Consider the following 19,884-nt stretch of genomic DNA (forward strand, 5'->3'; position numbering starts at 1 on the left):
AGCTGGCTCGGTGGGGAGAGATTGCTTCTGTAAAAGGCAACTGATTAACAGTGAGAGAGAAGAAAGAATAAAATTACCAAAATACCCTCAGAAGGGGAATAATTTGAATTTATTTCAGGTGTTTCTGATACACTTCTCCCTCCCAGCCCATCCTCTCCAGGGTAACCAAGGTGGAGCTCTGTGTTATTACAGTTAAGCTTGCTTCATTCCTTTGACATGACGACTTGTAGTGTTCTTTCTACGTGCATTGTGTTGGACGTTGGCTTTCTAGTGTATCCACCATGTTGGCTTGGCAGAATGGGCACCTCAGCTTCCTCAGGAGGCTAAAGAAATTCGGTTTGTCCCCTTTGACACTCACCAACTTTTATTGATGCACCATAGAAAGCATCCTATCTGGATGCATCACAGCTTGGTACCGCAACTGCTCTGCCCAGGACTGCAAGAAGCTGCAGAGAGTTGTGGACACAGCCCAGCGCATCACGGACACCAGCCTCCCCTCCTTGGACTCTGTCTTTACCTCTCGCTGCCTTGGTGAAGCAGCCAGTATAATCAAAGACCCCTCCCACCCGAGTCATTCTCTCTTCTCTCCTCTCCCATCAGGCAGAAGATACAGGAGTCTGAGGGCACGTACCACCAGACTTAAGGACAGCTTCTACCCCACTGTGATAAGATTATTGAACGGTTCCCTTATACGATGAGATGGACTATGACCTCACGATCTACCTTGTTGTGACCTTACACCTTATTGCACTGCACTTTCTCTGTAGCTGTGACACTTTACTCTGTACTGTTATTGTTTTTACCTGTACTACACCTGTACTAACTCAATGTAACTGCACTGTGTAATGAATTGACCTGTACGATCGGTATGTAAGACAAGTTTTTCACTGTACCTTGGTACAAGTGGCAATAATAAACCAATACCAGTACCTGACCCACATCAGAAACACCAGCTGGAGTCTTAGAGGTTATTTCTGGACTTATTGACAAAGAGGCTGGCAGCTGTGAGGAGGAGGGGAGGAGGAAGAGATCATGCATTTACCTGGAGACAAAATCTGCCATCCTTCAGTAATCACATCCTGTCATATAAAAGGCAACCCCTTATTTTAAAATGGTGGGTGGGTTGGTCAACTGGGTGTAGGTGAGTGGACCCTGTGGGCAGTAGATGTGAATGAAATGGGATGAGTTCGGACACAGTGGGGCTTGTTTCTGTGCTCTGTGACTATAACTGACCCCAAGGCCCAGCCAGTGCAGTGATTGGGGCTCCAGTGGTCCCTCTGCTCTGGCGGAGGAAGTACAGACCAACCATAGCCACGTTAGCGTTCCCTCTCTCACCCCACTGACGAAATTAAAAGTAACTCGAAAGTCACCAAACATGGTGCAGCATTTAAAACTCAGAGCACCCATGCACTTTATTCTTTAACAAGACAGCTTAAAACACAGGCACGCCGGGGCCCAGATCTGTACGTGCCATCCCAGTCCTGGGGGACTGAGTTACAGGCCTGAGTCCAACACTACCAGTCATCCCACAAACTCGACCCTTTACAACCGGGACTCGTCACCTCCGTTTGGAAGGTGGTGGTATAAAGCGTTTTACTCTCCCCCCCACCCAGAATTACAAAGCCCTTTGTTGCCTGTAATCACTGGACAGACTCTAGACGACAATTATCTCTGTACAAGATGCTCTGGGAATGTAGGCCAGGGAGAAAAATCACCTCAAATTAAACAGGGTCCTCACGACAACCCCATTAGCAACAGGGAACAGGTTAGTGTAATTTATAAGATGGTACAGGACATCCCAGCGAGACTTCTTGATGGGGAGAAAGAAGCTGCTTCAACAAAAGGCATGGCTGAAGAATACATAACCTTCGTAGCAGGTATAAATAACCTCCCATATAACCTCCTGGGCTGCACTGTTCCCTAAAATATGCCAGGGACCGAGCTGCTACGAGACATGACCGGTGCGTGGATGTTTGTGAAGATGCAGACTCAGGGAACCCAGATAGAGAGATCTGCTGACCTGCAAGGACCCCAAATACTTCCATCTGTGTCACCCCTTTGGGGGCCAGCAGTGCGTTTAATTGTGGTTAGACCAGGCACTCTACCCGAGTTTGTAGGAGAAACGAGTCTTAGCAACAGAAAACACAGACAGAGGACTTCTAATTGCTACGTTTACTCAGTCGGTCTCACCCCACCATCGGTAGTGTCTACAGGAGGCACTGCCTCAAAAAGGCAACATCTATTGACATTGGCTATTTAAATTGCTATCAAGATTGGCACAACATTGTGGGCTGAATGGCCTGTTCAGTGCTTTACTGTTCTGTGTTCTATCATCAAAGATTCCCCACCATCCAGGCCGTGCCATCTTCTTGCAGCTCCCATCGGGCAGGAAGTACAGGAGCCTGAAGTCCCCCCCACCAGGTTCAGGAACAGCGACTTCCCTTCAACCATTCGGTTCCTGAACCAACCGGCACATCCCTAATCACTGCCTCAGTACAGCAACACTATGTCCACTTTGCACTGAAATCTACTTTGTGTTTTTGTTCTACTTTGTTCTAACTGTGTTCTTTCTTGTAAACATTGCGAGAGAGCGAGACTGGATGAGGGAGTGCAAAGGCTGTTAGATGTTTGTTACATCTGTACTGGGAGAAAATTAATATCAGTGCTGTGGTCTGTCTAAGCCAATTATACACCCAGGAAGAGAATGGTAATTGGTAATTAGCTCATTATTGTCAAATATACCGAGATATATTGAAAAGCTTTGTTTGCACGCCATCCAGACAGATCATTCCATACATAAGTACATTGAGGTAGTACAAAAGGAAAAGCAAATGCAGAGTAAAGTGTCACAGGGACAGAGAAAGTGCCGTGCAGGCAGACAATAAGGTGCAAGGTCACGACGAGGTAGATTGAGAGATGAAAAGTTCATCTTTATTGTACAAGAGGTCCGTTCAAGAGTCTGGTAACAGCGGGATAGAAGCTGTCCTTGAGCCTGGTGGTGCACGTTCTCTGCTTCTGTATCTTCTGCCCGATAGAAGGGGGTAAGAGAGAATGACTGGGGTGGGAGGGGTCCTTGATTATGTTGGCTGATTTCCCGAGGCAGTGGGAAGTGTAGACACAGTCAATGGAGGGGAGGCTGGTTTTCGTGTTAGACTGGGCTGTGTCCACAACTCTCCGCAGCTTCTTGCGGTCCTGGGCAGAGCAGTTGCCGTACCAAGCCGCGATGCGTCCAGAGAGGATGCTTTCTATGGTGCATCTGTAAAAATTGGCGAGGGTCACCGGGGACATGCCAAATTTCCTTAACCTTCTGAGGAAGTAGAGATGCTGGTGAGCATTCTCGGCCGTAGCTTCCTCGTGGTCGGACCAGGACAAGCTATTGGTGATATAGAATGTGACGTAAAGAAAGACTCTGTGTTATTTGATGTGAAGTTGTAGCACCCCATAGGCTGGGTGAGTGTCAGAGCTGTGCGAGGCACCACCCTACATGACTAAAAATCTCTTTTCTCCCCCCTTTGTTCTTTGAATAATTGTTAATGTTTTATTTCATGTTGGAAAGTAACTATCTATAAGTTTAACCAGCAAAGCACAAGCCTTGATTTTGTTATTTTTAGTTCCTGTTTTTTTCTTTATTCTCTGAATTAACATTGGAAAAAAAAGCAACTTGGTTTCTTTTGGTCCAGATTCCGGCATCTGTTGTCTCTTGTGTTTCTGATTAATATTGTGAGAATTCGGGATGCGAGATTCCCAGATAATTATAATGAGCAATGAGTGAATAATTTGAACTGTCATCTTAGGAAATATTATGGGACAATTGTGGTGTGCACTTCAATGTTATCTTCCTAAATGAGGATAATTTACTCCCTTAGATTAACTATGTTATAAATATAGGTTCAAATGTTCAATGGGATCTTGGATAAACCTTGTGCAAGGGTTAAAAGCCAAAAAGCAGTGTAAAACAATAAATTATTGTAACCACATTCACACTCCTCAAGTTGAAATCAGCTTACTGGACGGAGATAGGACACCTGGTTGAGTAGGGCTGCAACAACAACCCTCTTTCTCAACGTCAGCAGAACTAAAGAGCTGATTGTTGACTTCAGGAAGGGAGGGAGGGTGAACCTGCGCCAGTCTGTATTGGGGGAAATCGGTGGTGGAGAGAGTCAAGAGCTTTAAATTCCCTGGCATTAACATGTCGGGTGATCTGTCCTGGATAGATGCAATCACAAGGAAGGCGTGCCAGTGTCTTTACTTTCGTAGAAGGTTAAGGAGATTTGGCTTGTCACCGAACACTCTAACAAACTTCTACAGATATACTGTTGGAAGTATCCTGACTGGTTGCATCATGGTCTGGTGCGGCAATTCAAATGCACAGGACCGTAAGAAGTTCCTTTATCCAAAAAGGGAGGGAATTTAAATGCAGGAAACTGCATGTTAGTTAGCTTAACATCTGTCATAGGGACAATGTTCGAATCTGTTATTGCAAATATTATAGAAGGGCACAGAGGAAGGTTCAAGTTAATCAGGTAAAGTCGACATGGTTTTGTGAAAACAAAATCGTGCTTGACCAATTTGAGTTCTCATAAAAAGTAACATGTGCTGTGGATAAAGGCGAGGGGGGAGTGGATGTACTATATGGAGAGTTTAAGAAGGCATTCGATAAGGAGCCACATCAAACGTCAGTGCAGGGATAAAAGCTCATAGTGTAGGAGGCAAAAGTGAAAATCGGTTGGCTAATAGGGAACCAGATAGCAGGCAGAGATGGGCCTTTTTCTGGGGGGAGAGGGGCAGAGAGAGACCGAGAGAGACCAGGACCTGCAGCTAACAGGTTACAACCAGAGGGAATGATACACTACAAGTCTCTCATGCTGATGATCATGCAACTTACTTAACAAGTCAAGTGTGCTTATGCCCTATCTACCTGTCTCTTGAATTGGTTTACCTTAACTTTCGAAAGTAAAACAAAACTATGAGTTAGTGAACCTCACAGGAAGTTACACTGAATGTGTGTAACACATTGGAGTATTGCATTCGATTCTGGATGTGAAGGTCCCGGAGAGGGTGCAGAAAAGATTTGTTGGGCTTGTTCCAGAGGTGAGGGAATCAGCTAAAGGAACAACATCTCCCATTCTGCCTGGGTAGCCTGCAACCCGATGGTTATGAGCATTGAATTCTAGGTAACCCTTACCTTCTGCATTCCCCCACTCCCCCTCTCTCCTTCCCATTCATTTCCGGTCTTTCACAGACCCCTGTCCCACCGGCCCCCCCCCCCCCCCCCGGTTCCACCCACCCGCTTCCCCCCCTCCCATCTCCTTCTACCTGCCCTTTATCTCTTCTATAATGGTTCTCATTACCACCATTACTGCATTTCCCACTCACCACCCTCTCCTCCCCCTTTACCCTCCCCTCCCCTCCCACCGGGCTCCGTCTGCATTTGTTTGTCCACCTCCATCTATCACTCCACCTGCCTCAGTCTCCCAACTCCACACCTCCCCCACCCAGCTCCATCTGCCTGCTGTCGTTCACCCCTGCCTGGTCCACCGATCACCTACCTGCCCCTGTCTCACGCCTCCCCCTTTTATACCGGCCCCTGTCCCCCTCGCCCCTCTCATACTGCCCATCTCCCCTCTCAGTTCTGATGCAGGGTCTTGACCCGAAACACCGACCCCACCCCACCCTCCACAGATGCTGCCTGACCCGCTGAGATCCCCCAGCAGATTGTGTGCAGCTCCAGATTCCTGGATCTGCAGTCTCGTGTCTCCAGCTGGAAGGTTAGTCTGGAGGAGCTGATGTTGAGAGAGGACTTGACAAGACGGTGTACAAGAATGTGGCAGATCTAGAGAGAGAAAGTGTTTCAAATAGCAGATGGGTCCAGAACAACAGATACAAAAAGAAGGTGAAGAGTTACAGGAGGAATGCAAGGAAAAGCTTTCTCACGCAATGGTTGCGATTGGAACCTCACTGCCTGTCTGGGTGGTGGGAATAGAGTCAATCAGGGCTTTCCAAAGGGAATTGGAGAGACTCTCAGGGGGAAATAATGTAAGGGCTACAGGGAAGAGCAGGGATTGGGACTGAACAGATATCTACACAGGGCTAGGATGGACTTTTTGGGCCAAATGTCCCCTTCTGCATTGTAATAATTCCATGATTCTATAAATGTGTTTTTTTCCCCAAAGTTAAAAATAACGATGGTACTAGATTATGACTTCTCAAACCATGAAGGAAAAGATTGCTTAAATTTTAAAATACCAGGAAAAAAATCAATTCTCTACGAATTGATTTTCTCAAGTTTACACAAAATCAAAATAATTGTATCCAACAATATCTAATGAACACACAAAAGGTGTTTACCCTTCCTGCTGTATTTTTAAAGGATGAAATGTATTATTAATTCAACACACAATACTTGTGCGGTGTAGCTACGTGTAAATTTCTAAACTGTATTTTCATAAATGTAAACTTTCTACCTTGACTGTAGAAAACTATAAACTAATGTGTTCGTCCCTTGGACTTTTAAGCATACCCACAATGAATTCCCTGTTTCTCTTGTGAAGTAAGGCATGCCCTGCAATCTTACACACACAAACACACACACACACACAAGTAGCAATAGCAAAATTCTAGGAACTGATCTGTAGGCAGCAGCAAACATTAAAGCCCACGTCATCATCCTTACACAAAATATTGCCTCACAGACTTCAGTGTAACTCGTTCCAAGTCCTCTTATCTTTTATAATGGGGAGTTGAAATGAGGAGAGACGGAATTTGCACCCAAAATTACTGCAAGTACTTGTGTCTCCTAATGCAAAAATACCACTTAATCACCAAGCCCAAACATTATTTGTTTTTGAAATTGGAATTGATGAAAATAAAGTTGATATGAGCTGCTCTTTTAAGCACTTGAGGAAAGAATGCTTCCTCTGAAGTTTAAAGGGATAATCAATCTTTCACCAAGAGACTGCTGCAAAGCATTCTTGACTGTACTGCCAAACAGGTGCATTAAGGTAGAAGGTTACTGTGAAAAATCAACAGACCACCAGCCAGTCCCATCAACCACGATACCGATGTGATCAAACTGAGTCAGGCTCAACATCTGGAAAAAGGAATGATCCTGAACCAAACAAAATTCATCGATAACTGGGGTCGGGTGAGAACAGTTAATACTGTCACAGACACTTGACTTATTGCAAAGGCAAGCCAACCATGACTCAAGTCAAGAATTTTAGAGCCCACTGACTAACCAGAAGCTGAGCAACATAGACTTAAATGCTTCTGACATATATTGTCTGTGATCGGAAATGTTTACTCTCGCCACAGACGCTGCCCGACCTACTGAGTGTTTCTAGCATTTTCGGTTTTTATTTCAGATTTCCAGCATCTGCAGTTTTCTTTTTGCTTTTCCTTTCTTGGTCACAGAGGAACATTAACTCTTCTCTACTGGTGACCATTCAGCCGTTGCCTGCTGGCGATTGGGCGGTTGTCAGTCAACTCTGCAGCTGCCTCATTGGCAGTCCCTCCACGTCCACCTCCCTGCGATGATATCTGCTTCAAGTTAATTGATGCAGACAGAAGGGCCACAAAGAAAGCCTTTCAGGGGGTCAGGCGTGGCTCCTGCTTGGACACACATCTGGGTCAGAAGTTATGCACGCAAGAGTACTGTGTTCAGTTCTGGTCGCCTCATTATAGGAAGGATGTGGAGGCATTGGAGAGGGTGCAGAGGAGATTTACCAGGATGCTGCCTGGATTAGAGCGTATTGAATATGAGGAGAGGCTTAAGGTGCTAGGGCTTTATTCACTGGAAAGGAGGAGGATGAGAGGAGACATGATAGAGGTATATAAAATATTGAGAGGAATAGACAGCGTAGACAGTCAGCGGCTCCTTCCCAGGGCACCAATGCTCAAGACGAGAGGGCATGGCTTTAAGGTTATGGGTGGGAGGTTCAGGGGAGATGTCAGGGGGAGGTTTTTCACCCAGAGAGTGGTTGGTGCATGGAATGCACTGCCTGGGGTGGTGGTGGAGGCAGATACATTGAACAGGTTCAAGAGCTTATTGGATAGGCATATGGAGGAATGTGGGATGGGGGGATATGCGGGAGGAAGGGGTTAGGTAGTGTGAGGGTGGTTTGATGGATGGCACAACATGGTGGGCTGAAGGGCCTGTTTTGTGCTGTATGGTTCTATGGTTCTAAGACCCAATGCAGATGTGAATGTACAATGTTGGCTTCCATTTCAGTGCCTCACTGAGGGAGATGGGTAAATGCACAGCAGAGGGTGATCAGTTGAAGGCGTGGTAGCCGATGATGTTGAAGTTGCCAGAAGTCCTTTATTGTAGGGGACCTCACTTACTTCTCAGTGTAATGGGCCATCCTGTAGGAGGTGGATACGGGAAGTCTTTTCTCCCCTGATAATTTTCCCAACTCGGGCACCTGACCTACAAAGATTGAGTCACGGGCCATGAAAGAAGCAACGCCCTGGATTTTGCAACCAGCAGAGTGTCGTGGCTGTACAGAGTGATACAGCACAGAAACAGGCCCTTCGGCCCAACTCGTCCATGCTGACTCTAATCTTCTCCCACTTGGCTGCATTTGGCCAATATCCCTCTAAACCTTTCCTATCTGTGTACCTGTCCAAGCGTCTTTTAAACGTTGTAATTGTACCCGCCTCTGCCACTTCCTCTGGCAGCTTGTTCCATATTCCCACCGCCCTGTGTGAAAACGTTGTCCCTCAGACCCCCTTTAAACCCTGCTCCACCCCTCTGCTCAATCACCCACTCACACTGGATTACAAGGGGCAGGCCTACTATTGTACCTGTTGCACTGCTCTTTGCTACTTGGAAGAGATATGTGCAGGTTGGGACACTGTGCAGTGGTGGCTACGTCAGGAGTTCAACCAGGAGGCATTTTACTGCACACCAGTATTGCTGGTATGTTTGCATTTGCACCACCCCTTGAGGAAGTGGTGCCGTGTCACCTTGTTGAACCACTGTGATTCATGTGATGAAGGTACTCCCATAGTGATTGCAGGGTGGCAAATGTTGTTCCTTTGTTTAAGAAAGCGAGTAGGGATAACCCTGGGAATTACAGACCGGCGAGTCTTACTTCAGTGGTGGGCAAATTACTGGAGAAGATTCTTAGAGACAGGATTTATGGGCATTTATAGAACATAGAACAAATCAGGCCCTTCGGCCCACAATGTTGCGCCAACCCTTAAACCTTGCCTAAGACTATCTAAACCCTTCCTCCCACATACCCCTCTATTTTAAATTCCTCCATATGCTTAGCTAGTAATCTCTTGAATTTGACCAATGTACCTGCCTCCACCACCGCCCCAGGCAGCGCATTCCATGCCTCAACCACTCTCTGGGTTAAAAAAAACCTTCCTCTGATATCTCCCTTGAACTTCCCACCCATTACTTTAAAGCCATGCCCTCTTGTATTGAGCATTGGTGCCCTGGGAAAGAGGCGCTGGCTGTCTACTCTATCTATTCCTCTTAATATTTGGAGAAGCATAGGCTGATTAGGGACAGTCAGCATGGCTTCCTGAGGGGCAGGTCGTGCCTCACGAGCCTGATTGAATTCCAGTAGTTCCGGTACGTAGGGGAGAACAGCCCCCTCTGATAACTGGGGCACCCAGCCACACAGGCACAATCTGCAGCGCCACACCGTGTTCTTTACCCAGAGCAGTGAGAATGTGAGACCTGGCGCCACAGGGTGCAGTTCACGCCTTTAAGGAGAAGCAAAGGTGAACAGATGGGGGGGGGGGGGGTGGTGGGGGGACAAAGAGAAGGTGAGGGTGAGTAGAGTAGGGTGGGAATTGGGAAGGTGCACGAACAAACTGGGAGAGATCAGCTGGGCTGCACAACAGCTTCGTGCATAAAATCACATACAAAAGCACCCTTGACTTTTGCAGGAAATACTCAGCAGATCTGATGGTATCTGGGGAGATGGAAGCAGAATCTAAAATGGCATCAGTTGGTGAGCAATGGAAATTAAATCAAAAAGCAGGAGGAAGGAGAGGATGGGAGTGGGAGGGGCAGTTGTCTGTCTGTCACGGTGAGGCCACGTCACCGCAGACTGCTCTCACCCCTCCGCACGTTGACGTTACAGGTGACAAGGTCGGGAGCCGAGGGGCTGCAGATCCCACCGCAAGCTCCCAGAACCTCCTCTCCTTTTCCCACTCCCAGCCGCAGGCTGACAGACTTGCCTGGGGGTGGGGGGAAGGAGCGATCCGTTTGATTACCAGCTGGATCGAGGAGCTGAAATCATGAGAGGCTTTCTCTCGGGGCACAGGAGACTGTAGACTCCGGAATCTGGAGCAACACACGAGGACCTCAGCGGGTCGAGCAGCATCTGTGGGGGGAGGAAATGAACTGTCGATGCTTCGGGTCGAAACCCTGCATCAGGACTTTGACCTTTGCCTTGTTCTGTCTGCCTCCTCTCTCAAAAAAAATTCAGTGTACAATACAAACATACAGGGTTTACAATACATACAGTGTGTACAATTTTATCGATGCACCATAGAAAGCATCCTATCTGGATGCATCACAGCTTGGTACGGCAACTGCTCTGCCCAGGACTGCAAGAAACTACAGAGAGTTGTGGACACAGCCCAGCGCATCACAGACACCAGCCTCCCCTCTTTGGACTCTGTCTATACCTCTCGCTGCCTTGGTGAAGCAGCCGGCATAATCAAAGACCCCACCCACCCGGGTCATTCTCTCTCCTCTCCTCTCCCATCAGGTAGAAGATACAGGAGCCTGAGGGCACATACCACCAGACTTAAGGACAGCTTCTACCGCATGGTGATAAGACTATTGAACAGTTCCCTTATACGATGAGATGGACCCTTGACCTCACAATCCACCTCGTTGTGACCTTGCACCTTATTGTCTACCTGCACTGCACTTTCTCTGTAGCTGTGACACTTTACTCTGTACTGTTATTGTTTTTACCTGTACTACACCAATGCACCCTGTACTAACTCAATGTAACTGCACTGTGTAATGAATTGACCTGTACAAATGGCATACAAAACAAGTTTTTCAATCTACCTCAGTACAAGTGACAATAATAAACCAATACAAACAACTGAATCCTGGCTCCCCAAATAGATTATTTTTACGCTGCAGGTGGAGTCTAAGTCACTGAGTCGTGCATATTGTGCACGCAGTAAATTATAAAATTCCCCAGCCACCCACCTGCGGCCACAATCTCACAACTCCCTTGTTTTAGGCGCTACAGTGAAATGGAGATACAATTTCACCCATCTAAAAATTCAGCAGAACCTTCTCAACAACAGCTCACAGCTGCAAAGCAACTTCAAAGCACTAGGAGCATCAGATCACAGTTGGTCAAGCAAGGTGGTAGGACAGGGGGCAGACACTTTGGACGCAGAGGTAGTTCATGATTCGAGGAGAGCGTTGAGATGGTGAGGGAGATTGAGGGAGCGCGTTCCAGAGCCGAGGAAAACTAGAGGTGCAGCAATTAGGAACGCACAGGAGGCTGGAACTGGAGGGAGGAGAGGGAGGACGGGGCTCAGGGGAGAGGGTCGGGGCTGGAGGGGAGGGGAGAGGGGAGAGGGAGGTCGGGGCTGGTTGGGGGGGGGGAAGAGGGAGGGCTTATGTATGGGACATAGAAAATTTTAGGGATGTGGCGGGATAGAAAGGTTTGGGGATGTTCCAAGAAACATGAGAATGATAAGGATGAATTTGGTTTTGTGAATGAGTTTGAAAGCTGCTGATCGACAAGTTGAACAGGGGCTCTCCTGTGTCGAATGGGTGCAGCTGAAGGCAGTTGAGCCCTGAACACTCCCTCGAGTACCACCTTGAAGCTGAGGTAACCAGCCTCCAACAATCTTCCCTTCTGTTGGACGTGGCTTCAGGCAGCACAGAGTTTTCTCGTCGATTCCCACTGACTTCAAGTTCATTTGAGCTTCTCGATGTCGGAACCATTCATCTCTGGAATTCAGCTGTTCACCCTGTGTTTTTCCCCCCAAGGTCTGGATCCCCCGTCCCAGTGCACCCACTGAGAGGGTGCTGGTGAGCACCAGCTGTCGACAGCAATGTCCATCGGTCGATGACTGAGCGTGTCCCGACAGTGTGGTTGCTGGCCTGACTGGTGTGCCCTATTTTTACCCAAGATGACAAAATGGGACAACCTTGCACCTTGTCACAAATTTGCTGGGGTGTGAATTGTCCTGGGGAAGGGTTATCCGGAGCTGCAGTTAACTCCGGAGCACATCTCCCCGCCCCAGCACCAGAGGCAGGACGTAGACCGGTCTGCAGATGGAGTTTCCTCTCAGCTGTTTCCTGAGCTCGCCCAGGGTGTGGGTGACTGGTCGATGGCCAACTCATGAGGAAGCTGCAGAAGAACCATCTGCTTGGCGCTTCTGAGCGAACCTTGGAACCGTCTTCCGTCGGTGGTCCGCAATCAATTTTTAATTTTAAATCCAACATTAAGCAAAGGTATTAAGGGTCATGGGGTAAAGTGGGGATAGAGTCAGAGTCCCTTTGCCCAGCTCATCCATGCTGACTTCCAGAGCTTGTTCCATTTCCCTCTGTTTGGACCCTCTGCCTCTGAAGTTCTCTTATCCAAATGTCCTTTAAACACTGTAGTTGTATGTACCTCTACCACTTCCTCTGGCAGCTCGTTCTATATACCCACTGCCTTCTGTGCGAAAAAGTTGCCCCTCAGGTCCCCTTTAAGCATGGAATTGTACAGAGTTAGTTAGTGGGCAGGCACGCTTTACAGCGCCGGCGACCTGGGTTCAATTCCGGCCGCTGTCTGTAAGGAGTTTGTACGTTCTCCCCGTGTCTGCGTGGGTTTCCTCCGGGTGCTCTGGTTTCCTCCCACATTCCAAAGACGTACGGGTTAGGAAGTCGTGGGCATGCTATGTTGGTGCAGGAAGAGGGGTGACACTTGCGGGCTGCCCCCAGAACATTCTATGCAAAGGATGCATTTCATTGTATGTTTCGATTGTACACATGACTAATAAAGAGATCTTATCTCATCTTCAGAGAGCAGCCAATGCCTTGAACGGCTTAAAGTGCAAATCTCTTATTCCTACGGACACACAAGAATCTGCAGCTGCTGGAATCTGGAGCAACACACAATCTGCTGGAGGGACTCAGCGGGTCGAGCAGCATCTGTGGGGAGGGGGAAGGAATCGTCGACGTTTCGAGCTGAAACCCTGCATCAGGACTACTCCTGTTACTGTGTCCATATGAAGAGAACTGAAAATGTTTCAGCCTCGTCTTGTGAACTCCCATCCTCGAGAGGGGACAGTCACGGAGCTGTGTTTTAGCGGTGTGAAGTGTCCACTGACTGCAGTGTCCAGAGCTTTGTGGGTAAGCAAGCAAAAAAAAACACATAGGAACAGACTTTAAAAGCTACTGTAGATATGTAAAAAAAGAATAGGTGAGCAAAAAATAATGAGAGTCTCTTAAAGACTGAGACAAAGTTATACTGGGACCTCATAGAAACATTTTGAATGTTAAAAGGCCTGGACAGAGTAGATGTGGCGAAGTTGTTTCCCGTGGTAGGGGAGTCTAGTACAAGAGGGCACGACTTCAGGATTGAAGGGCGCCCATTCAGAACAGAGATGCGGAGAAATTCCTTTAGCCAGAGAGTGCTGAATCTGTGGAATTTGTCGCCATGGGCGGCTGTGGAGGCAAAGTCATTGGGTGTATTTAAGGCAGAGATTGATAGGTATCTGAGTAGCCAGGGCATCAAAGGTTGTGGTGAGAAGGCGGGGGGGGGAGTGGGGCTAAATGGGAGAATGGATCAGCTCACGATAGAATGGCGGAGCAGACTCGATGGGCCGAATGGTCACCCTCTGCTCCTTTGTCTTATGGAAATAAGGGAATGGGAGAGAAATTAAATACTTTGAGTCTTCCTTCAGTGGACAGAGAGAAAACCTCCTGCAAATGATGGGGAGCAACCGGTCTGAAATGAACAAGGAACTGGAAGAAACTAAAGTGCAAAAACAAAATACTATTGGAAAACTGAATGGGATCGAAGGCCGATAAATCCCCAGGACCCGAGGGGCAAGTGTGAAGATAACGGACGGACTGGTGGATCCGTGAAAGGTTCCCATGGATTGGGATAACCCAACCATTTCAGGGCTCTCTTCATTACTCTCGGATCAAATCTGGGCGTTCTGTCATTCACTTCCTGTTGTGGGAATGTATCACACGGACCCGGCAGGCATCTGCTTCGGAAATCTTCATTGATATCGTGGAGAGCCCAGACTCCTAAAAGTGGAGTTCCACAGCTCTGCCCGACCAAGAGATTACAACCTTTATTTGTATTACAAGAGTATGTGACCACAAGCATCCAAGCAGAAGTGAAAAGCAGAAATAAATGGCAGAAGTGAGCAACCATGGTTTCAGCCTTAGTCTAGTGCTTTTGAGGAACGAAGTATAATTAGATTGTCGCATCCTGCGTGGCAGACAAGACGCAAGAACATCACCATACGTGGAGAGCTCCTTGGCTATCGGCAGAACAGAAGTTAACCCTCTAGCTCCCCTCCTACAGAAATTCGAGAGCGTTCTCAATCGTCTTTCATATTTCTCCCACACTTTCAGTCTGGTAGATTAGCTTCATGAGTCAACCACATCCCTCATAAACAGAGATAACACCGATCCATCAACCTCAGTCGCCGCTACTGATATTGGTTCTTCAGTTCAGATTTATCAAGTTAACAGAATGCAAGATCCCCAGCCGCAAAGGAGTGGGGTGGGGGTGTTGTGGATGTGTGCGTGTGGTGCACCAGTCCACACCTCTGGACTAGCAGGCAGCTCAGATTGCCATGGTGCAGGTAACTGTCCACAGCGGAGAAGCCGTGTCTGGGGTCAGGGACCACACTTGTAGACGTACAAACGTGATGCTCAGAGAAAGGACCACAAGCCTTCCCCAGAGGTGCATTAACTGGAGCGTCCCGACCACACACCTTCACTCTACCTCACAGTATTGTATTCTTCTGGAGAGGCAGAAAAAAAAGTTTTTCTTGGTATATTGTGCAGAGTCACGGAGTTGTACAGCACAGAAACAGGCCCTTCGGCCCAACACGTCCATGCCAACCCTTTTGCCCACCTACACTAATCCCATTTGCCCGCGTTACGACCATATCTTTCTACACCCTGCCTATCTACATGTCTGTCTAAATGCCTCTTAAACGCAGCAATTGTATCTGATACCACCCCCACCTCTGGCAGCATGTCCCAGATATCAACCCCTCTCTGCGTAAAACAAAACCCTTTAAAACTCCTCCCTCTCACTGAAAACATCCCCCTACCATGGGAAAATCATTTTAACTACCTACCCTATCTATGCCTCTCATATTCCTCTCTCAGGTCACCCCTCAGCCTCCTTCGCTCCAGGGAAAACAGCCCCAGCCTGTGTAATCTAAAGTCCTCCAATCCAAGGCCACACCCTCGTGAGTCTCTTCCGCACCCCCTCTGACACAATCACATCCTTCTGATAGTGTGTTGACCAGAACTGCACACAATACTCCAAGTCTATCCAACGTTTCACAAAGTTGCAAAATAACATCCCAACTTTTATATGCTATTCTCTGACCTAAGGCAGCAAGTACGCCCATATGGCTTCTTTTCCGCTCTATTGACCTGTGTGACCACTTGCAGGGAAATATGGACTTGAATCCCAAGGACTCTCTGTTTATCAACATTCCCTGCTGCCCTTTCATTTACGGTCAATGACCTACCCCTATCTGACTTCCTAAAATGCATCACCTTGCACTTGTTAGGATTAAATTCCATCTGCCAATACTCTGCCCAACTTTTCATCTGATCCATATGCTGCTGTAAACCTTAGACAATCTCCCTCATCATCCACAACACCACCAACTTTCATATCTTGCAGGTTGAATAAACCAGGGTTGGTAGGGAGCCGGTGACTGCAACAACCTTTTTGATTCCGGCACCTCGAGGGGCAAGTTCAAATCCCAGCAAGGCAGGCCGGGAGGGAAATACCGTACGTCTAAATGTTTGTGACTGATGACGAACAAAGTGATTGTGACAGTTGCTGGACTGCAGTACAAATCCACCTGCTTCACCGGAGTTTTCTGGAGAAGCAGGTTAGGAGGCCTTATCCGGTCTGTTCTGCAAGCGACTCCATGAGAACACCTTGTGCTCCTCATGTATTGTCATCAGGGCAACCAGGGGTAACACACAGCACAGCAGTGTCCAATGCACTGCAACATTCAAGCAGTTCACAATGCAAAGGAGTGGGCCTATTTAGACTGCAGTACTGCCATAGAGTTGCACAGAACACAAACAGGCCCTTCGGCCCACCATGTCTGTGCTGACCTTTCAGTCCATCTACACTAAAAGGTTATGCACAGAAGGTGGCAGAGAGCACACTGCACAGTTCTGGCCTCGATTTTAGAAAAATGATATCCAAACACTGGAGAAGCTTTAAATAGATTTACAAGGGTAACACCAGGTCATAACTTGGCAATGAAAAGCACTTGGGGGCTTTTCCCTGGAATAAAGCAGCCTTATGGAAGGCTCAAGATTGTGAATGGGTTTGATGGGGTAGATTCAGGGATGTTAACACTTGGCAGGTAATCCACCAACCAGGGGCCAGGAAAGTAAGGTGTGCATAGATCCAATTCAGGGGCAACTTCTCTCACAGAGAACACTCGGACTCAGAACTTGCTACCACAAGGAGGGGAAAGGCCGAAGTACCTTTAAAGAAAATGTTACGTACAGCAGAGAGAAAGGAAGAGGATGTTCCCACGTGAACCCCTGGAAACTGGAGACACAAGAGAGACTCCAGACGCTGGAATCTGGAGCAAGAACAAGCTGGTGGAGGAACTCAGCAGGTCGAGCAGTATCTGTGGAGGCAGAGGGATGGTCAGTATTTCAGGTCGAGGCCCTGCACCGGGACTGAGGGTGGAGAGGGGAGAGAGACAGATAACGAGGGGAGGGGGGAGGGGGGAGGGGGGAGGCAGGGGCGGGTAGGCCACCTGGTTTCACCGACCACCTACCATCCCTTCAACCTCTTTATACTCCCTCTCCACCCTCAGCCCTGATGCAGGGTCTCAACCTGAAACATTGACCATCCCTCTGCCTCCGCAGGTGCTGCCTGACCTGAGTTCCTACAGCAGTTTGTTTTCTTACCTCTAGAGTTTCGCTGGTCCTCATCACGTCAGATCAGGTTTCTTTATTAGTCACATGTACATCGAAACACACAGCGAAATGCATCTCTTGCGTAGAGTGTTCTGGGGGGTAGCCCGCGAGTGTTGCCACGCTTCCGGCGCCAACGTATCATGCCCACAATTTCCGAACCCGTACGTCTTTGGAATGTGGGAGGAAACCGGAGCACCCGGAGGAAACCCACACAGACACACGGGGAGAACGTACAAACTCCCTTACAGACAGCGGCTGGAATTGAACTCAGGTCACTGGCGCTGTAAAGTGTTACGCTAACCGCTGCACTAACGTGCCTGCCCTACACATAGCCGAAGTGAACCCTCCTATGTAAATACCAGAAATTTGCTGTTTTTGCTCTCTCATTCCTTGCGTGTGTGCCTGACATTCTCACAAAATAAGACAATAGTCCTAACTTCACTGTTCCCACCCCCTGAACAAGTGCAATAACTTATAAATTGCTACATTTTGCAAATAAACTTGACTTTGAGCCACACTCACTCCACCACCAACACACAGTAGCAGCAGTCTGTCCCATCTACAGGATGCACTGCAGCAACTCACCGAGACTCCTCAGGCAGCACCTTCCAAACCCACCACCTCTCCCAGCGAGAAGGACAAGGGCAGCAAAAGCTCAGTGAACACCACCCCCTGGGAGTTGCCCTCCGAGCCTCACACCGTCCCGACTTGGAAATATATCGCCGTCCCTTCACCGTCGCTGGGTCAAAGTCCTGCAACTCCCTCCCTGACACCACTGTGGGTGCACCCACACCTCACGGACTGCAGCGGTTGCAGAAGGCAGCTCACCGCCACCTTCTCCCAGGCAACTAGGGACGGGCAATGAAATGCTGGCTCAGCCTGCAAAAGTGCACAGCCCTCCAACGAATACAAATGAATTGGGATTCACGTAAGGGAGTTGCTGGAACTTGGGGATGGGGAGGCTTGTTTTTCATAAAATGGTGATACACATCCTCAGCTCTGCCAACAGTACTTAAACCCCTCGAGTTCCTGAGTCAGCCTCTGGAGGTTAGCGCCTTATTCACATTACAGTGGCCACCCCAACCCCAGAGCAACCTGCTGGTGGCTCCTGGACACCGGTGGGACCCACTGGCAGGTGGGGGGGGGGGGTGGTGGTGGTTGGGGGGGGTAGTGGTGGTGGTTGGGGGGGGTGGGGGTGGTGGTTGGGGGGGTGGGGGTGGTGGTTGGGGGGGGTGGGGGTGGTGGTTGTTGGGGGGGTGGTGGTGGTTGTTGGGGGGGGGTGGTGGTGGTTGTTGGGGGGGGGTGGTGGTGGTTGTTGGGGGGGGGTGGTGGTGGTTGTTGGGGGGGTGGTGGTGGTTGTTGGGGGGGGTGGTGGTGGTTGTTGGGGGGGGTGGTGGTGGTGGTGGTTGGGGGGGGGGGGGAAAGCGCTGATACATGGCGTGCTACGTCAGCGGGCTTTGATACAAGGGTCTCCATGGAGACGGCGCCCTGAAACTGAGACACGTCGGTTTCCAGGCCGGCAGGCGACCCATCCCTACCTGCTGGCCTCGCCGGCCATCCCTGCTCCTCCTCCTCCTCCTCCGCTCCCCTCTCGCCCGCCTCTGGTCCTGGTTCTGGTCCTGCCCCTCCCTCAAGGGCGAGAACAGAAACAGCTCGCCCTGCCGCTGTTTAAAGGAGGGGAATTATCCTGCCCAGCCTGACGTCAGCGGGAGACACCCAGGTTTCCGGATTACAATAATGTTGTATATTTGAATTTCACACGGGAATTTAAACGGGAGAGAGCGAGGAACCAGGGCCACCTTTGTCGAATTTAAATAAAGAATTTTAAAAAATAAACCAGGGCTGTTAGATCAGTTAACAACCCCACCCACACTGTAAACATCCTGGATTGTCTTAATTTGACCTGGGTTCGCTCGACTTTCGAGAGACATCTGGTTGAGGCACATGAGATATTTAAAAGGTCCCAACATGTGCAATAATCTCAAGGTGAACAGCTTGGCTCTGAAGGGAAGGAAATCCGGATTCGTTTGCTCATAAGCAAGCGCGACTTTCCTAACCCCGGGACAAGACAGCGATCGAAGCATTTTTGAAAGGCGGGGAATTGGAACTGATATATTGATCACCCATGATTTGATTGAGCGACGGGACATGCTGAATTGCCCCATACTTTGCTGATCAATTTTCTGTAGCAGGCCGGTGTGTAAGAGTGCGAACAGCGTCCTCCCCACCCCACCCCACCCCCGCCGCACTTCATGTAGGAACCTTCCCAGTGAAGAACAGGTGACGCAAACCTTTATCGCCTCCACCTATCACCTGCCAGACACCATTCCCACCCTCCCCTCCCCACCTGCCTATCACACCCCCCCCTCACCTATCAGCTCTTGCCCCACCCCCTTCCCCCCACCTTTTGATACTGGCTATCTCACACTCAATGGTTCAGGACAGCTTCTTCCCCTCCGCCATCAGATTTCCGAACGGTCCGATGAACCTTGTCATTTCCTTTTGTTTGGCACTATTTATTTACTTTTGCAGTGGGACCATAGAACAGGACAGCACAGAAAACAGGCCATTCGGCCCTTCTAGTCTGTGCCGAAACTTTATTCCGTGAGTCCCATTGACCTGCACCCGGTCCATAACCCTCCAGACCTCTCCTGTCCATGTATCTATCCAATTTATTCTTAAAACTTAAGAGTGAGCCCGCATTTACCATATCAGATGGCAGCTTTTACGTCTTT

General features: G+C 48.8%; 1 protein-coding gene across 1 annotated transcript in view; it reads right to left on the reverse strand.

The window, feature by feature from the left end:
- The window catches only part of pnp6 (purine nucleoside phosphorylase 6), a 53,397-nt gene extending 34,143 nt beyond the window's left edge, over positions 1-19,254 (reverse strand). Inside the window, exon 1 of the mRNA XM_052028291.1 lies at positions 18,688-19,254. Within this exon, the coding sequence (XP_051884251.1) occupies positions 18,688-18,707 (20 nt within the window). The 5' untranslated portion in view covers positions 18,708-19,254. The remainder of the gene's footprint in view (positions 1-18,687) is intronic.
- Positions 19,255-19,884: the final 630 nt, after the last annotated feature.

Source organism: Pristis pectinata, chromosome 13, assembly GCF_009764475.1.
Source record: "Pristis pectinata isolate sPriPec2 chromosome 13, sPriPec2.1.pri, whole genome shotgun sequence".
In the NCBI taxonomy this organism is placed as follows: domain Eukaryota; kingdom Metazoa; phylum Chordata; class Chondrichthyes; order Rhinopristiformes; family Pristidae; genus Pristis; species Pristis pectinata.